This window comes from Onychomys torridus, chromosome 12 (genome assembly GCF_903995425.1).
Source record: "Onychomys torridus chromosome 12, mOncTor1.1, whole genome shotgun sequence".
Lineage (NCBI taxonomy): Eukaryota > Metazoa > Chordata > Mammalia > Rodentia > Cricetidae > Onychomys > Onychomys torridus.
In genome coordinates this window covers 62,186,415-62,200,900 of record NC_050454.1, presented here as the reverse complement: position 1 = coordinate 62,200,900, position 14,486 = coordinate 62,186,415, and the positions used below count along the sequence as shown (strand labels likewise).

The window sequence follows — 14,486 nt, the reverse complement described above, 5'->3', positions numbered from 1 at the left end:
GGTCTAAGAATCATGCATCCCTGTGTCAAGAAGGAAGAATTAGGTAATAAATTCTATTAGTCCCAAAGAAGCATTTTGCACATTGTGTGTGCTGCTGCTTCAGAATCAGCAGAGGCAGCAATTCCACGTGGTGTGTGTAACTAGAGGGGTAGGATGCTTAGGTAAACGGATTCTATGACTGACAGTGCTTACTCTACATAGAAACATGAACATAACTTATCTGTAATCAGAACAAAACCCCAAAGTAACCATTTTGTTCTCCCAGACCATTAATGTTCATTTTCAAATCTTTGCATTTTTTTCCTCTGAAGTAATGACAGCCCATAGAAATGCCCACATAATAAACAATTAGCCACTAAAACCAAGTCAACATTTCTTAGGTACAAATTTAACCCAGCATTGAGTTTTTCCTTCCTTCCTTCCTTCCTTCCTTCCTTCCTTCCTTCCTTCCTTCCTTCCTTCCTCCTTCCTCCCTCCCTCCCTTCTTCCTTCCTTCCTTCCTGCCTTCTTCCTTCCTTCCTTCCTCCCTCCCTCCCTCCCTCCCTCCCTCCCTCCCTCCCTCTTTCCTTCCTTTCTTCCTTCCTTCCTTCCTTTCTTCCTTCCTTCCTTCCTTCCTTCCTGCCTGCCTTCCTTCTCCTTTTTAATTATAGCATGTGTTTGGCCTTAGTAGCATTATGTTCAGCTTTCTCTGGTCTTTTTGCTTGATAGGCAGTGGTTAGGGCTTTAAAGTCTAGGATGTCATTTTTCTTGAAGAAACTCCTTAACCTATTTTTCTAAAAGTTCTGGCCTAGAAAGGAGTTTTTGGCAGCCTTTGTCTTGTTGCGTTACTGGTTAGAGGTCAAACTGATGGATGGCCATACGTACTTTGTGTTTGATGCAGGTTCTGGGTTGACAAATATCAAGACAGAAGAGATCTCTGAAGTGAAGATGGACGCAGAGTTCGGACATGATTCAGGATTTGAAGTTCGTCATCAAAAACTGGTATGCAAAATAATTTTCCTCTCCCCACGACTGACAGTGTGTCTGCCCCAATGACATGGTAACACTTGGCTCGTCCCATGCCAAAACTGGGAGGGGATAGCTGCAAACAAAAACCAAAATGCTTGCCTAGATCACCACAAAGATATGGAGAAGAGTAATGACGCCCTGTGTGCAGTTCTTTCCGACTGGAAGCAGCTGAGCCCAGGTGGGACTTGGAACTTTACAGCCAAGGCCCATGCACTATGCTTTCTAGGAAAAGGGGTTTTCCAGATTGAACATAGCTAATCCAAATATCCAAAACAGAAAGCTCCAGAAGTTACTTCCTGGCCCTCGGCAGAATACCACAAACAAGAAACTTGATGCCATGAGCTTTTGAAAAGTCATATCAATAAAACTCTATTTAGGCTAGGTATAAACTGTATGTAGGAAATATCAGTGAATTTTGCTTAGATTTGGTCCCAACTTCCTTATGTAAATACAAAAATTACAGACTCCAGATTTTTGAAACCCTTCTGGTCCTAACTATTCTCCATCTATTACAGTTTTATTTGAAGAATCAGAATCTCAAACATGGCAATAGTACATGTATCTTTGGAACCTTTCTTTAGGGTGTTTGCTTAACTTCCCATCTGCAAGGAGAACCTTTCGTCCCTCTGTCCATCCCGTCCACTCCTCCTTGCCACCCCTTCCCCAGCTCCCAATGTTTCATGTGTCTTACAAGGGAAGGAGTGGGGACCCTGTGAAGGTGGGTAGAGTCAAGAGGTGACCATGACTCTCCCTCTCCCCATTAGTGCCTGCCATCAAAAACCTTGGGCAAAGAACACAGTCATTTCATTTTAGATGATGACGTTTTTCTTCCTCATGTTAGAATTGGAATGAATAGAAAAGCAAGTGTCTTCTTTATAGGTAGGCAGGGATTATATCATTCTTTACCAAAACCTCAGATATTCAATAACAAAGCCAAATCCCAGATTGTTAAGAGTTCCTTCCATGTTATCACTTTTCCCATTAAAGGACTTAGGTCAAGAAGACAATGTTTCATTGCATTCAGTGGTAAACAAAACAAAAAAAAGGTAGTAAAATTCTCATATAGTGATACTTGATAAGTACCCCAGCATTGCTGTTAGATGGGGTATGTGTGCCTGCCATCTGATTCCTGTATGGATTCTAAATGTCTTTCCAGTGTTTATAAATAAAGTCTGTAGATCCTAGTATGAAGCTCGCAAAAGAAAAAGCCTTTATTGTTTGGCTTCTTATCTCTGAATTATTGTAGCAAATCCAAAACTGGCGTGGGATTCAAATTTGCATTAATTTTTGTCAGAAAAAAAAAAAAAAAAAAGCACCCAGACTTCTGAAGTGTAGTTTTCACTGGCAAGTTTATTGCTGTGTCAGTTGTGAAATCAGAGGTGTTCCTGATCCAGCTGAAGCTAGAAGGTTTAAAAACAACTTTGGGGTAACTGTAACAGGTCTGGAGTTGACAGAAGGCTGAAGACGAATGCACAGAATCACATTTTTCTGAGCTGGTGTCATAGATGCCCTTCTCAATAATTACACGAGCTACCATAATGCGGCAGTGACTAATGGCAGTGGCAGCAACTAGGGGCATCAGCTCCCTCTACTGTGCTAGTTGATAAGATAATGTACTATAATTAGTGCAATGAATATTACAGAATTACAGTATTTCCTTAAAGACATAGGGAAATGTCCAGACTCACATTTATTCCTGATTACTTCACTGTAGTATCATTAGCTAATTAATGATTTCCTTTAATAAATATGTTGAGTTAGCATATTTCATTAGCAAGGGGATTAATTATGAACCAACTTCTAATTCTGTTGCAGATGCACCGGGAGTAACATCCGCTTAGAAATATTTCATCCGCTCTAGTTTACATCATCTTTGCAAATTTCAACAGCGATAGATTTAGCAACAAAAATCGGTCATTCCCCTGTCTTGAAGCCACATGGAAAGAATTATTTAGGGAACTGTTTTCACTGACTTACATAATGAGTGTGGTATATAGTTAGGAATAACTGTCGCCCCACCCCCCACCATGTGCTTTTTTTTATCCACCATAAGATTGTCTCTTACATAACAAGATGATTAAAGTGCATTCTATCTGTTATTCCACCTAAGTAGACAAAGCTGAAAAAATAATGGTTTGCTTTTGTAAAGAGCAGAGAGGAGATATATGTATATGCAGAGAATTTATCACAGTGAATAAATTTCTTCTTTGTGATGGTCTCAGAATTCTTTTGGTGTTTAATATAAACAGCCAGAGTAAAGCAATCAATTTTGGTTTCTAGAGACAACATAATAGAGTATGAGCTGTTTGTAACTCTAAGATCCTCTTTGCCTACTACTTCCCTTCAAAAATGCAGTGCTTTTAAAGTAGAGTATGCATTTCATGGTTAACTGAATCTAACTGAATTATTGTGCTATGAAGTAGGTAACTGGGCAGTCCTTTTCCCTCTGATTAACTCCTGTGTTTCAGGGTGTTTTTTGATACATAGAGAACATGCCCCTTCAAGGAAATGGAAATATATAGGTTTGAAAACTAGCTATGGCAGAGCCACCTGCTGTAGACAGGTATCGGGGACTATGGGGGCAGACAGGAAAGTGCTCACCTGTGTCCAGAACTATGATGGGCACCTCTATGGTTTTTACCAAATGCTTATCTGTCAAAGGATTTCAGGTTCCTGCAGTCTTCTGTTTTGAGACATACTGGTAAAATTGACTTCTCAGAACCTAGGAGGCCATGTTTTGCTCATGGCTCTGGAGAGTAGGATGCTCACTGTTAGGGACCCTCCAACTCACACTTACCGAGCTATGGCAGAGAGAGGGTCCACTGAAACTTTTCTACTTCTGATGTCTCCTGCACTCACAATCCTTTTCCTTGGCTTGTTTTCAAGGTGTTCTTTGCAGAAGATGTGGGTTCAAACAAAGGTGCCATCATTGGACTTATGGTGGGCGGCGTTGTCATAGCAACAGTGATTGTCATCACCTTGGTGATGCTGAAGAAGAAACAGTACACATCCATCCATCATGGTGTGGTGGAGGTAGGTAGACTGGGAGGCTTGTCTGCAAAGGTGAGTAAAAGGAAGGACATACAGGCAGGGAAACATACTGAGCGTTGACCGAAGGAATCCTGGGAGAAAAACAGTATTCCCTCCATGGTGCTCAGGGTTACTGCGGGTTACTGTGAATTTAATGAGCACTCACTAACATTTTATGTTGTTACTTTAACTTATAATTTGTATTGAAATTAACTAAAATAAGATTAGTTATAGTGCTCAACTTTGAGGGGGGAAAAAAGTACACTTTTCCTTAAATAACGAAGACAGTATCAGAATTCAGAAGTTAAAATAAGTAGGTGTATGCTTTTTCAAAAAAAAATAATAAATGTAGACATTCATTCCTATTTTTTTGTTTGTTTTGTTTGGGCCCTTAAGAAATCTGGCCTCTGAGTAGAACCAGGTAATTATAATTTTACTAATTAGTCATTATTAATTTTCAGTAATGACTCTTACTATGAATGTCTTGTTAGAAACGGCATTGCAGCAAATAGCTCAGTAAGACATGCATGATTGCTGCTGATGTTCCATCTGAACAAAAATCTTCATTTCACAGTAAGAGTAAAGAAGCATCGGAACTGGAAAGAATGCACACATGAGACCCGCACACTACAAATGTGCTAGATGTACAGTCTTCCTGCCCGCAGCACAGCCAACCAAGGATGCTTAGCACAGATGTATGACATCATCAAAAAGTACAGGATTCAAATGCAGCTCCTTCCACTCCTGATGTGGGGAAAAGAGCAAAAGGGGAAAGTTTATGAAGAAGATCTTTCTATGAATTTAAAGTACACTTGTGGAGATGGAGAACTCTTGGAGCCTCCATGTGTGTATGACTTTTAGATAGTGAGTTAGTAGTGTAGGCATCCTAGAACTGGAAGAGCTGAGAGAAAAGTGAATCAAATAAAAGGATCTGCACAGGGCCAAACTTAACATAGCCCTTGTGCCCCCACCCCCATACTACCCATTGCTTTCTATCAGAGGCCAGTGTTAGGTGTCTCGATAATCCCTGAGAAAGTACTCCAAGCGATCTGTAATTATACGAGGGTGGGGATCATTTAACAAACTCAAATGAGGGAAAGCCAGAAATCTCACTTTCCTCAGTCCTTGGCATCTCCACCTCTTGTTCATGGGGAGTGTTGTGGGTTTTACTTTCCTGTCCCTGTCGATGTGGATAAACGAAAGACCAGTGTGCTGGATGAGACTCAGGAAACAGTGGTAGCAAGAGGAGAAAGAACTATTTCACAAACTAGAGAATGAATACACACTTTTCAAGAAAAGCAGGGTCTGCTAACTCTGGGTCTGGACACATACTCAGGCAATGACGTGTTTACCTCACAAATATAAGAAACTGTTTTTGGATCTATAACATCCAAAAAAAAAGGCACAGCCATGCCAGCCCTGGGGAGACAGAAAAGTGAACCTGAGGGCTGGAATCAACGAGTTCAAGGTTCAGCAAGAAACCCTGTCTCAACAAATACAATGGAGAGCCTTAAGGAAAATACCTGACCTCAACCTCTGGCCTTCACACATATACACACACAACAACGTGTACACACGCACACACACACACACACACACACACACACACACACACACACAGGTCCATGTGCACACAGATATCAACTTTGGGTTTTGATGTAGTTAGAGTTTTCCTGCCTGCCTTGCTCGCCATAGTAGCTCAAACCGGCAGGCTGCCGCTAACTTGAGAGAGACAATTAGGAAGCTGTTTTTAGCTCCGTTTTAGAATCTTTTTTGTCAGGTTTTAGGTGGAAACTCTTGCCAACACATTGGGCGCCATTTGTAGTTAGAGTTTTCCTGCCTGGCCCAGTCAGGACAAATCTCTCTTACCCGCCAGTCCCACAGTCGCTCAGACCCAACCAAGTAAACACACAGAAACTTATATTGTTTAGAAACTGTATGGCCGTAACAGGCTTCTTGTTATCTACTTCTTCTATCTTAAATTAACCCATTTCTGTTAGTCTATACTTTGCTACATGGCTTGTGGCTTACCAGTGTCTTTACATGTTGCTTTTCATGGCGGCAGCTGGCGATGTCTCCCCAGTCTTCTACTTCCCAGAATTCTCTACTCTCTTGTCCCGCCTATACTTCCTGCCTGGCCACTGGCCAATCAGAACTTTATTTACACAGAGCAATATCCACAGCACTTCCCCTTTTCTTTTTTTTTTTTTTTAAGGAAGGTTTTAACTTTTATATAGTACAATTACATATAACAAAACAATTATCAAGCAAGAATTACAGTTATAATATTAAAGAAGATATCCTATCCACAGCATTTTGATGTTTCTGTAGTGTACCTAAGCTTTTGTTATTCAAACACTGTAAAACATTATTTCCAATGCATCTTTCTCTTGTTTCTAATGAAATCTAGTTTGTTACTTTGGTCCCCTATTTGCATAAGTGAATGATTCAAAAACTCCCTTCAATTTCATTAATAGAATTCTGTTTAAATGGTCTTCTATTGGTATCTCTGTCCAACATGGGGCATCCTGTCTGGAAAATGTCTAGCTCTGTATTGAGTCTGCTTTTAACCAGAGGGTTGAAACAGAACTAACGTGTATGTTGTCCCCATACCCTGCCTTTGAGGAGGTCTCATTTAGCTGAACTCGGCCACCAAGAGCTGCTGCTCAGCCTAGGGCATCAGTAGTGAGACACACTCACTGCTATGGGCTTCAAGAACACTGGATATTTGTGGTCCTCCCCTGCCTGACTCAGGGGCGCTGCTCACACTCGGAGCCTCCACAGCCACGGGTTGAGCCAATCACAGAGCAAAATTATTTAGGGAAAATAATGCATCTGAGCATAAATAGCTTATTCCCTAAATAATTGCTATAACAACTATTTGCATTTAGATTGTATTCAGAATTATAAGTCAGTCACCTAGGGTGCTTGGAGAATACAGGAGAATGTGTAGGTTATATGCAAATACCCTGCTTTATTAGGTTAGGAACTTCATCTTCCATCTTCATCCTTCATCTTTGGTTTTGGAGCCAATCTTCTGTGTATGCTGAAGGAACCCTGCATGTAGAAATAGCATTATTCCCAGCTCTGGCTGATGTCCTTCATGAATGAGTAGACCTGCCTCAGTAAGAACAAAAGGGAGTAATGAATGGATCCAGTGTCCTTGTAACTCAAGACAACACCATTGTATTTCACACCACCAGGGCATGATGGGAGCACATGTTTCCAGAGCAGCTCTTGTTCTTATAATGAAAGACTCCCATGGGTCACAGAGATAACAAGCCTAGGAAAATCGTGGAAGGAAATGTGGACATGCAAACAAGCCTGGTGTTTCTAGTTGATACAGTAGATAGCCATCAGAAATGAGCAGTGGGTTTTAGTTTTTAAAAAAAAAAAAAAAAAAAAAAAAAAAACAGAAATAAATACTGACTGAACGATTTGCTGAGCCTGACACCAGAGATTCATTTTGCCAACTGTGCTTCCTGATTCGGTAGCTGACACTAATCGTGACGTCATGACCCTCACGTATACTGCTTCCTGAATATATGCACAGTTTCAGTCTGTTGCTAGTGGCAGAGCACCCGTGTGCCACCTCTGTTACCCACCTCTGCTCCTGTTTTAGAAGGTTCCGCACTGATGTTCATTCACAGGGGTATTGAAAACATTGTGTGTACTGCAGATCTTCAGTACTCCAGAGAGACACTTCACCTTCAGTAAGATGAAGCCACACTGTCCCTTTATTGTAGGATGGAAAGGAAATATGCCTTTCCCAGCTCTGGTGAAGACACTGCACTCTCCCTGCCCCCAGACCCCCAGTTCTTTCCTTAATGACCCAGATAAGGAAAATGGTTTATTTAGCTTTTCATGGAATCATGGCAGATGACCTTTCTCCTGAGGAATGTGTTGTCATACTGATGACATCATCAAAGCATGGCCTTAGAGGTGCTTTCCTCCTGGCAAGATAGGTGCACAGGTCGCCACTAACCTGGTGTGCCAGATCAGTCAGAGAGACTTAAGGTTAGATGAGAAGTAACTTCTGGCTGATGGATGGCTTCCAGACAACAGCAAGAGGAGGAACTGGAAGGGCAAGGAAAGCATCCAAGATGATTATAAAGGGCTAAGCAGCTGGGTGGCGGTGGCGCATGCCTTTAATCCCAGCACTCCAGAGACAGGGGTAGGCGGATCTCTGTGAGTTCAAGGCCATCCTGGTCTACAGAGCGAGATCCAGGACAGGCACCAAAACTACACAGAGAAACCCTGTCTTCAAAAAACAAACAAAACAAAACAAAACAAAAAAAAGGGAGGGGTGCTAAGCAAGGAGGTCCTGAGCCCACTTGCAGAGTCACTTAACATTGGCTATGAATGTAGCTAAGTGCCTATACAGAGATGGAATCATAATTACAAAAATGAGCATGCCCGGGGTTGAGCAGAAAATCAGCACTGGGAGGGATGGAGAGAGCAGGAAATCGGCAAGAGTGTAAGAGTCCTCAGCCAGGCGTGGCGCACGCCTTTAATCCCAGCTCTCAGGAGGCAGAGGCAGGCAGATCTCTGTGAGTTCCAAGCCAGTCTGGTCTATAAAGCAAGTTCCGGGACACCCAGAGCTCTGTAACAACACAGAGAAATCCTGTCTTGGAAAAAAAAAGAAAAAGAAAGAAAGAAATAGTATAAGAGTCCTCTTGGGGAATGTGAGGACAGGGAAGTTTAGGTCAGTGATGGAGTGCTTGCCTGGCATGCACTGGGTTCTGTCCTCAGCACTTTGATGTTACTTGTTAAAGATGTCTGGGCTGAATGGCCTCAGCTGTTTACAGTGCCATCATCCCCAGTGGCCATTGAAGTCACATGCTGTGCTGTCCTATACCTAAAGCCAGGCCCACTGCAGATCAGTCCCTCTATTGTTCAGTCCAGACTTCAGAGGAGAGAATAGTCATTAATGGGATGCCTGTGTCTTCTCCTCCGACAAGGGGATGTTCCTTCCCCTGGAAGAGTAGATTCTGTCCCCCACACCATGCTGCCCCACCATTTCTTCTAGAACTCTACCACCTGCTCAAGCTGCCCCAGCTCAGCATTGAGGGAAATAGTCTTTGGATGTGCATGCCACACCTGGTCATAGAGGGATTAGCACAGTTCCCGTGGTAGCTTTGGCAGTAAGGAGGGGACTGAGGGCCCTTGCTCTGCGGAAGGTTCACCCTTGCTCTTTCTTTAGCTGGAGGTTTCTCTGCAGATGTGAATATTCACTTCCAGCATCCAAGAGGATTGGGGATTAAAAGATGCCATTTAGACTCCTCTCCTCGGGTGCCATTTGTAAAAGCAATCCCTTCAGAAGCTCAGAGTCCTGTAAGCACTGAGGGCCAAGCTGCCCCTTGGCAGGAATCTGTGAACACGTCCACTCCCCGGCAGCAAAGGGCATCAAGGATTAGCACGTAAAACAAACCAAAGAAAGGCAGGGAATTGAGATGCCAGAACTGTGCCAGCTCTGAGCCTTGGTCTCTGGTAGGGTTCCCTTGTTTTGGAGTTTGAAACTGTTCTTGAAAAATGCAAATGATTGTTGGCAGGAAGGGTGAGGGTTGCTGCTCCTCCTCCAGGTATATATCCTAACCCACAGCTGTTTCTATACTAAGAAGCAGCAGCTTCGTGTGTGATCTCTGAAGTGAGGTGGGGGTTTTTTTGTTTGTTTGTTTGTTTTTGTTTTTTTAATTCCCTTATTTAGAATCTCAGTTATTTCACCCAAGAGGTGGGAGGGGATGCCCAAGTTCAAATGGTACATGATTGCATACAGACTGGTCCCTTGCAAGCAGACTGGGAGAATGACTGAATGTTCTCACTTTGGGAGTTAATCTGTAGAGAGAAGGCGTTTTTTGTTTTTTTGTTTTGTTTTGTTTTGTTTTGTTTTGTTTTGCTTTGTTTTTTTAACTTGCAAGCCTGTGGCCAATTAGACAATTGCCAATTAAATCAAGGTGACCTCATTTGTTGACTACAGCACAGATCACAGGAAACAGGAGATGAGAAAAACACCTGTGTGTTTGTCCCAAAGGGCAGTGATGCTGGGCACCCATTTGATTGGGATTGTCTGAGTGCTGGCTCTTAGTAGCACATGTTCCAGGAGGAACGCCCAGACCCATCACTGGAATAACCTGGGGACAGGACTCAGGCAGCTCTCGGGAGGGAAGATGGGGACAGCTCCCATCCGGATACCACCTCCTGAAGATGGGAGGAGTCCGGGACAATAAGAGGAAGAAATTGTCCTGTGGCCAGAGACAGCTTGGAAGCTCCTAGTCCCACTGCATAGAGAAGTCTGTCTCATACTCAGGCCCAAAAGAATCACTGGTTCTGTGAGAGGAGGTCACACAGTGGCTGTGAAGGAATTCATATCTACAAGGCTCTCCCTCTGAGTTACTTCTTAGGTGGGACTGGTCCAGACCTATCTATATAGGTCCATCCATACATCTGGTAGCTCAACACTGACACCATGTGCTCTGGTCGTCCCCCCCCCCCCCCCCCCCCCCCCCCCCCCCGCATTAGAGTTTAGGCGCCACCACTGCTGTGAGACAGCCGTGCAGGGATCCGAACTGCCACATTGGCAGGATCAGAGAAGAAAACAATGCTCAGCAATGGGAAATGGGGTCCCACTGAGGTTGCAAGGTCATTTCAGTCCTGAACAGAAATAAGAAAGATCCCTTTGAAGTACAGCCCCTAGAATACACCTGAACTTTTTTTTCAGTGGAAGACATGTTTTATTCTGTGTGCATCCGAACAGACTCTCTTCATCTTCCAGTGGTTTTGCAGAGGCTGAGCTCTTATTAATTCAGCAGACTTAAGCAAGCACCTCCCCTTCTCACTGGGGAGGTCGCGCAAATATAGAAACAAGAACAGCCATTAGCTACCATAAAGAGATAAGTGCCCTGCACGGTCTGCAGAGACTGTCGGCCTGCATGGCTCTGCGTGACGATGGCTGAGGGAGCGTGTGTTTATAATGCTGACCTGATCTTACAGGTGAACAGTAAGGAACAGACTCCCTGTGGTGGTTTAGCTGGCTGTAGTTCCTATGTGTCTTGGGGTTCTGGGGCGTGTGTGTCTCTGTGTCTGTGTGTCTGTGCTATGAATGTAGCTCCAGCCCTGAATCCAACTCCCAGTATTGCAAATTATATATGTGTAAGTATATTAGACAGACATATACATATATAAAATATGTGTATAATATGTAAGTCAGCATGTCTCTACATAGCTTTCCTTTTTCATGTCAGGTGATACTCCCCTTTTATTTATACATGTTATTACTTTAATAATAGGTTCTCAGAATTCTCCTTAACATTTCTACAAATATAAAAGCATAATGAAGTAAGAAGATACTTGGAACCCCAGAGAGCTGAGTAGTATATTTTGCACAGATCTAAGTCACTCACAGTGCACTTACCACCCATGTCTTCAGTGTTAGCTTTTTGTTTCAGCCAATGGGCCCCCATGCAAACTTGAGTACATCAAGATTTCCAGCACCACCTAGTGGCTAGATGCAGCATCGGCATAAGCCATTGGCTCTGCTGTGTAGTGTCAGAAGTTGGGGGATAAAGATGACAAAACCATGGATGTCGTGCACTTTGGACAAAAGAAAAATACTGTACACTGTGTCCTTTTACCATGCTCCCTTAAAGTGTTGGTGTATTTTAAACTCGAGTCTCGTCCCTGCTTTCTAGGTTGACGCTGCCGTGACCCCGGAGGAGCGCCACCTCTCCAAGATGCAGCAGAATGGATATGAGAATCCAACTTACAAGTTCTTTGAGCAGATGCAGAACTAGACCACTGCCACAGCAGCAGCCTCTGAACTTGGACAGCGAAACCATTGCTTCACTACCCATCGGTGTTCATTTATAAAATAATGTGGAAAGAAACAAGCCCTTCTGTTTTATTATTTACTCATCTTCGCCTTTTGACAGCCATGCTGTAACACGAGTAGATGCCTGAACTTGAATTAATATACAAATCAGTAATGTATTCTCTTTCTCTCTTTACATTCTGGTCTCTACACTACATTATTAATGGGTTTTGTGTACTGTAAAAAGAAAAAAATTAGCTGTATCAAACTAGTGCATGAATAGATTCTCTCCTGATTATTTATCACATACATAGCCCCTTAGCCCGTTGTATATTATTCTTGTGGTTTGTGACCCAATTAACTCCTACTTGAAATATGCTTTAAAAAAAAAATCGATGGGGGATGCTTCATGTGAACGTGGGCGTTTAGCTGCTTCTCTTGTCTAAGTATTCTTTTCCTGATCACTATGCATTTTAAACATTTTTAAGTATTCCAGATGATTTAGAAACTTTTTTTCCATGATTGCATTTTACTGTACAGATTGCTGCTTCTGCTCTCTTTGTGGCATAGGATACGAGGATACTCATTGATTTCTTTGTGCCTGTTTTATGTGCACACATTAGGCATTGAGAATTTGAACTTTTTTTTTTTTCGTCCATGTATCTTTGGATCTTTGATAAAAAAAAAAAAAAAAATCCCTGTTCATCGTAAGCACTTTTACGGGTGGGGGGAGGGAGTGTTCTGCTGGTCTCAAATTACCAAGAATTCTCCAAAAATAATTTTCTGCAGGATGATTGTACAGAATCATTGCTTATGCCATGATAGCTTTCTACACTGTATTACATAAATAAATTAAATAAAATAACTCCAGGCAAGACTTTTTTTTGAAAGGTGATTATGGACATTGCGTGGTAAAAGTAATGTGAGGTAGGAGAGAAAGACAGGCTCCATTGTAATTATCCAGTCCAAAACGCTTCCGCGATGCTGAAAGAACATGAAAACAAGGTGGAAAAGGAGAGAGTAGAGAGGGCACCCTGAGACAACTCCTCTAAACACTCTCCAGCTTGTATAAAATGGTGTTTGCATGGGAATAAATACATGGTTGGAGGGGCGCCATTGTACTGGTGTGGTTGGATGGTAAGAGTTGATTTTTTGAGTCATCTAGACTAGTGAGAATACATCTCATATGGCCATTCATACCTAAGTGTGAGTCTGAAGAGGAAATTATGGGGAACACAGCTCTTAGTGCTGGTACAATATTTCATAGGCCTAAGTGACAGTGTTTACTGTTTTAAAAGGCTATGCTGTGTTGTCTTGGTCCTTATGTTCCAAATGTGAGACACAAAAACAAAAAGAAAAGTTGTAGAGAAATAAACCATTTTTTTTTTAATTTCAAGGTAGGGTCTCAAGTACCCCAATCTAGCCTCTAACTCATGTAGCCAAGGATAGCCTTAAACTCCTAGTTATTCTCCCTCCACCTTCCAAATGCTAGCACTATAGCATATACCATCATGCCCCATATGTGGGGTGCTAGGATTTGAATCCAGCGCTCCCTGTATTCTAGGTAAGTTCTCTACCAAGTGAGTTACATCCTAGAAATAATACTTAAGGCAACTGGTAGCTACCTCTACAGCAAGGTCTGGACCTAGGCCCTACCCACATTTTGTGGGGAGTCATTCTCTTTCATGAGGGGTCTGAGCATTGTAGAATATTTACCAGCACCTACCTAATTCCAACCAGAAATGTCTCCTGAGCTATACAACATCTCACATGCCTGTGATTCCTGTACTTGGGTGGGAGGCAAGAGACCAAGACCTGCCTAGACAATAGAGTGAGAGCCTATCTCAAAAAGTAACACAGTGAAAGTGTTTCCAGAAGACATTCTCCAACGGGGAAAGAAAAATCAAGTGTCCAGATCCTGTCAAACATCTCTTAAGAAAGCAAGTTCCAAACCACTGATCTATAAACTTTTTTAACATTTATTTTATGTGGAGTGTGTTGTACGTGCTGTAATGCACTTATAAGTTTCAGTGGACAACTTGCTGGGAAGTCTGCTCTCTCCACTGTGTTCTGGGAATCAAACTCAAGTCACCAGGCTTAGCAGCAAGCACCTTTACCCACTGAGCCATCCTGCCAGCCCTGATCTATAGTTTAGTGGCCTCTGCACACAGTCTTTTATAGAAGATGCCTATGTTTATTCCAGATCCTAAAACAAGAAATAATATCCAACCGGGAAGTGGTAGCACATGCCTTTAATCCCAGCGCTCGGGAGGCAGTGGCAGGCAGATCTCTGTGAGTTTGAGGCGAGCCTGGTCTACAGAGCAAGATCCAGGACAGGCACCAAAACTACACAGAGAAACCCTGTCTCAAAAGAGAGAGAGAGAGAGAGAGAGAGAGAGAGAGAGAGAGAGAGAAAAGAAAAATAGTATCCAAAGACCAGATGGCTTAAACCTGACATTTTTCTAGTCCTACTACCTAGAAACAAGATTGAGATGACTGTGTTTGGACTCTAGAAGGAACTTCCTAGCTTCCTCCCTGATCCCTCACATGCTGAAAGGGAAAAAATATCTCTAGTCTTTCATCATTCTTGGGTGCTAATTCCATCCTGAGCTCTGACCTGATCTAACCCTAGTCACTTCCC

At 42.6% G+C, this 14,486-nt stretch overlaps 1 protein-coding gene across 4 annotated transcripts in view; it reads left to right on the top strand.

Moving 5' to 3' along the window:
• Positions 1-12,722, top strand: part of LOC118594338 (amyloid beta precursor protein) — a 227,216-nt gene extending 214,494 nt beyond the window's left edge. For 3 of the 4 annotated variants that reach the window (XM_036204209.1, XM_036204211.1, XM_036204210.1), the window contains 3 exons: positions 881-981; positions 3,895-4,041; positions 11,727-12,720. In XM_036204209.1, coding sequence (XP_036060102.1) covers positions 881-981; positions 3,895-4,041; positions 11,727-11,828 — 350 coding nt within the window. In that variant the 3' untranslated portion in view covers positions 11,829-12,720. Of the gene's footprint in view, positions 1-880; positions 982-3,894; positions 4,042-11,726 lie in introns of all 4 variants that reach the window. The other variant, XM_036204208.1, reaches the window with a different exon arrangement.
• The last annotated feature ends 1,764 nt before the right edge of the window (positions 12,723-14,486 follow it).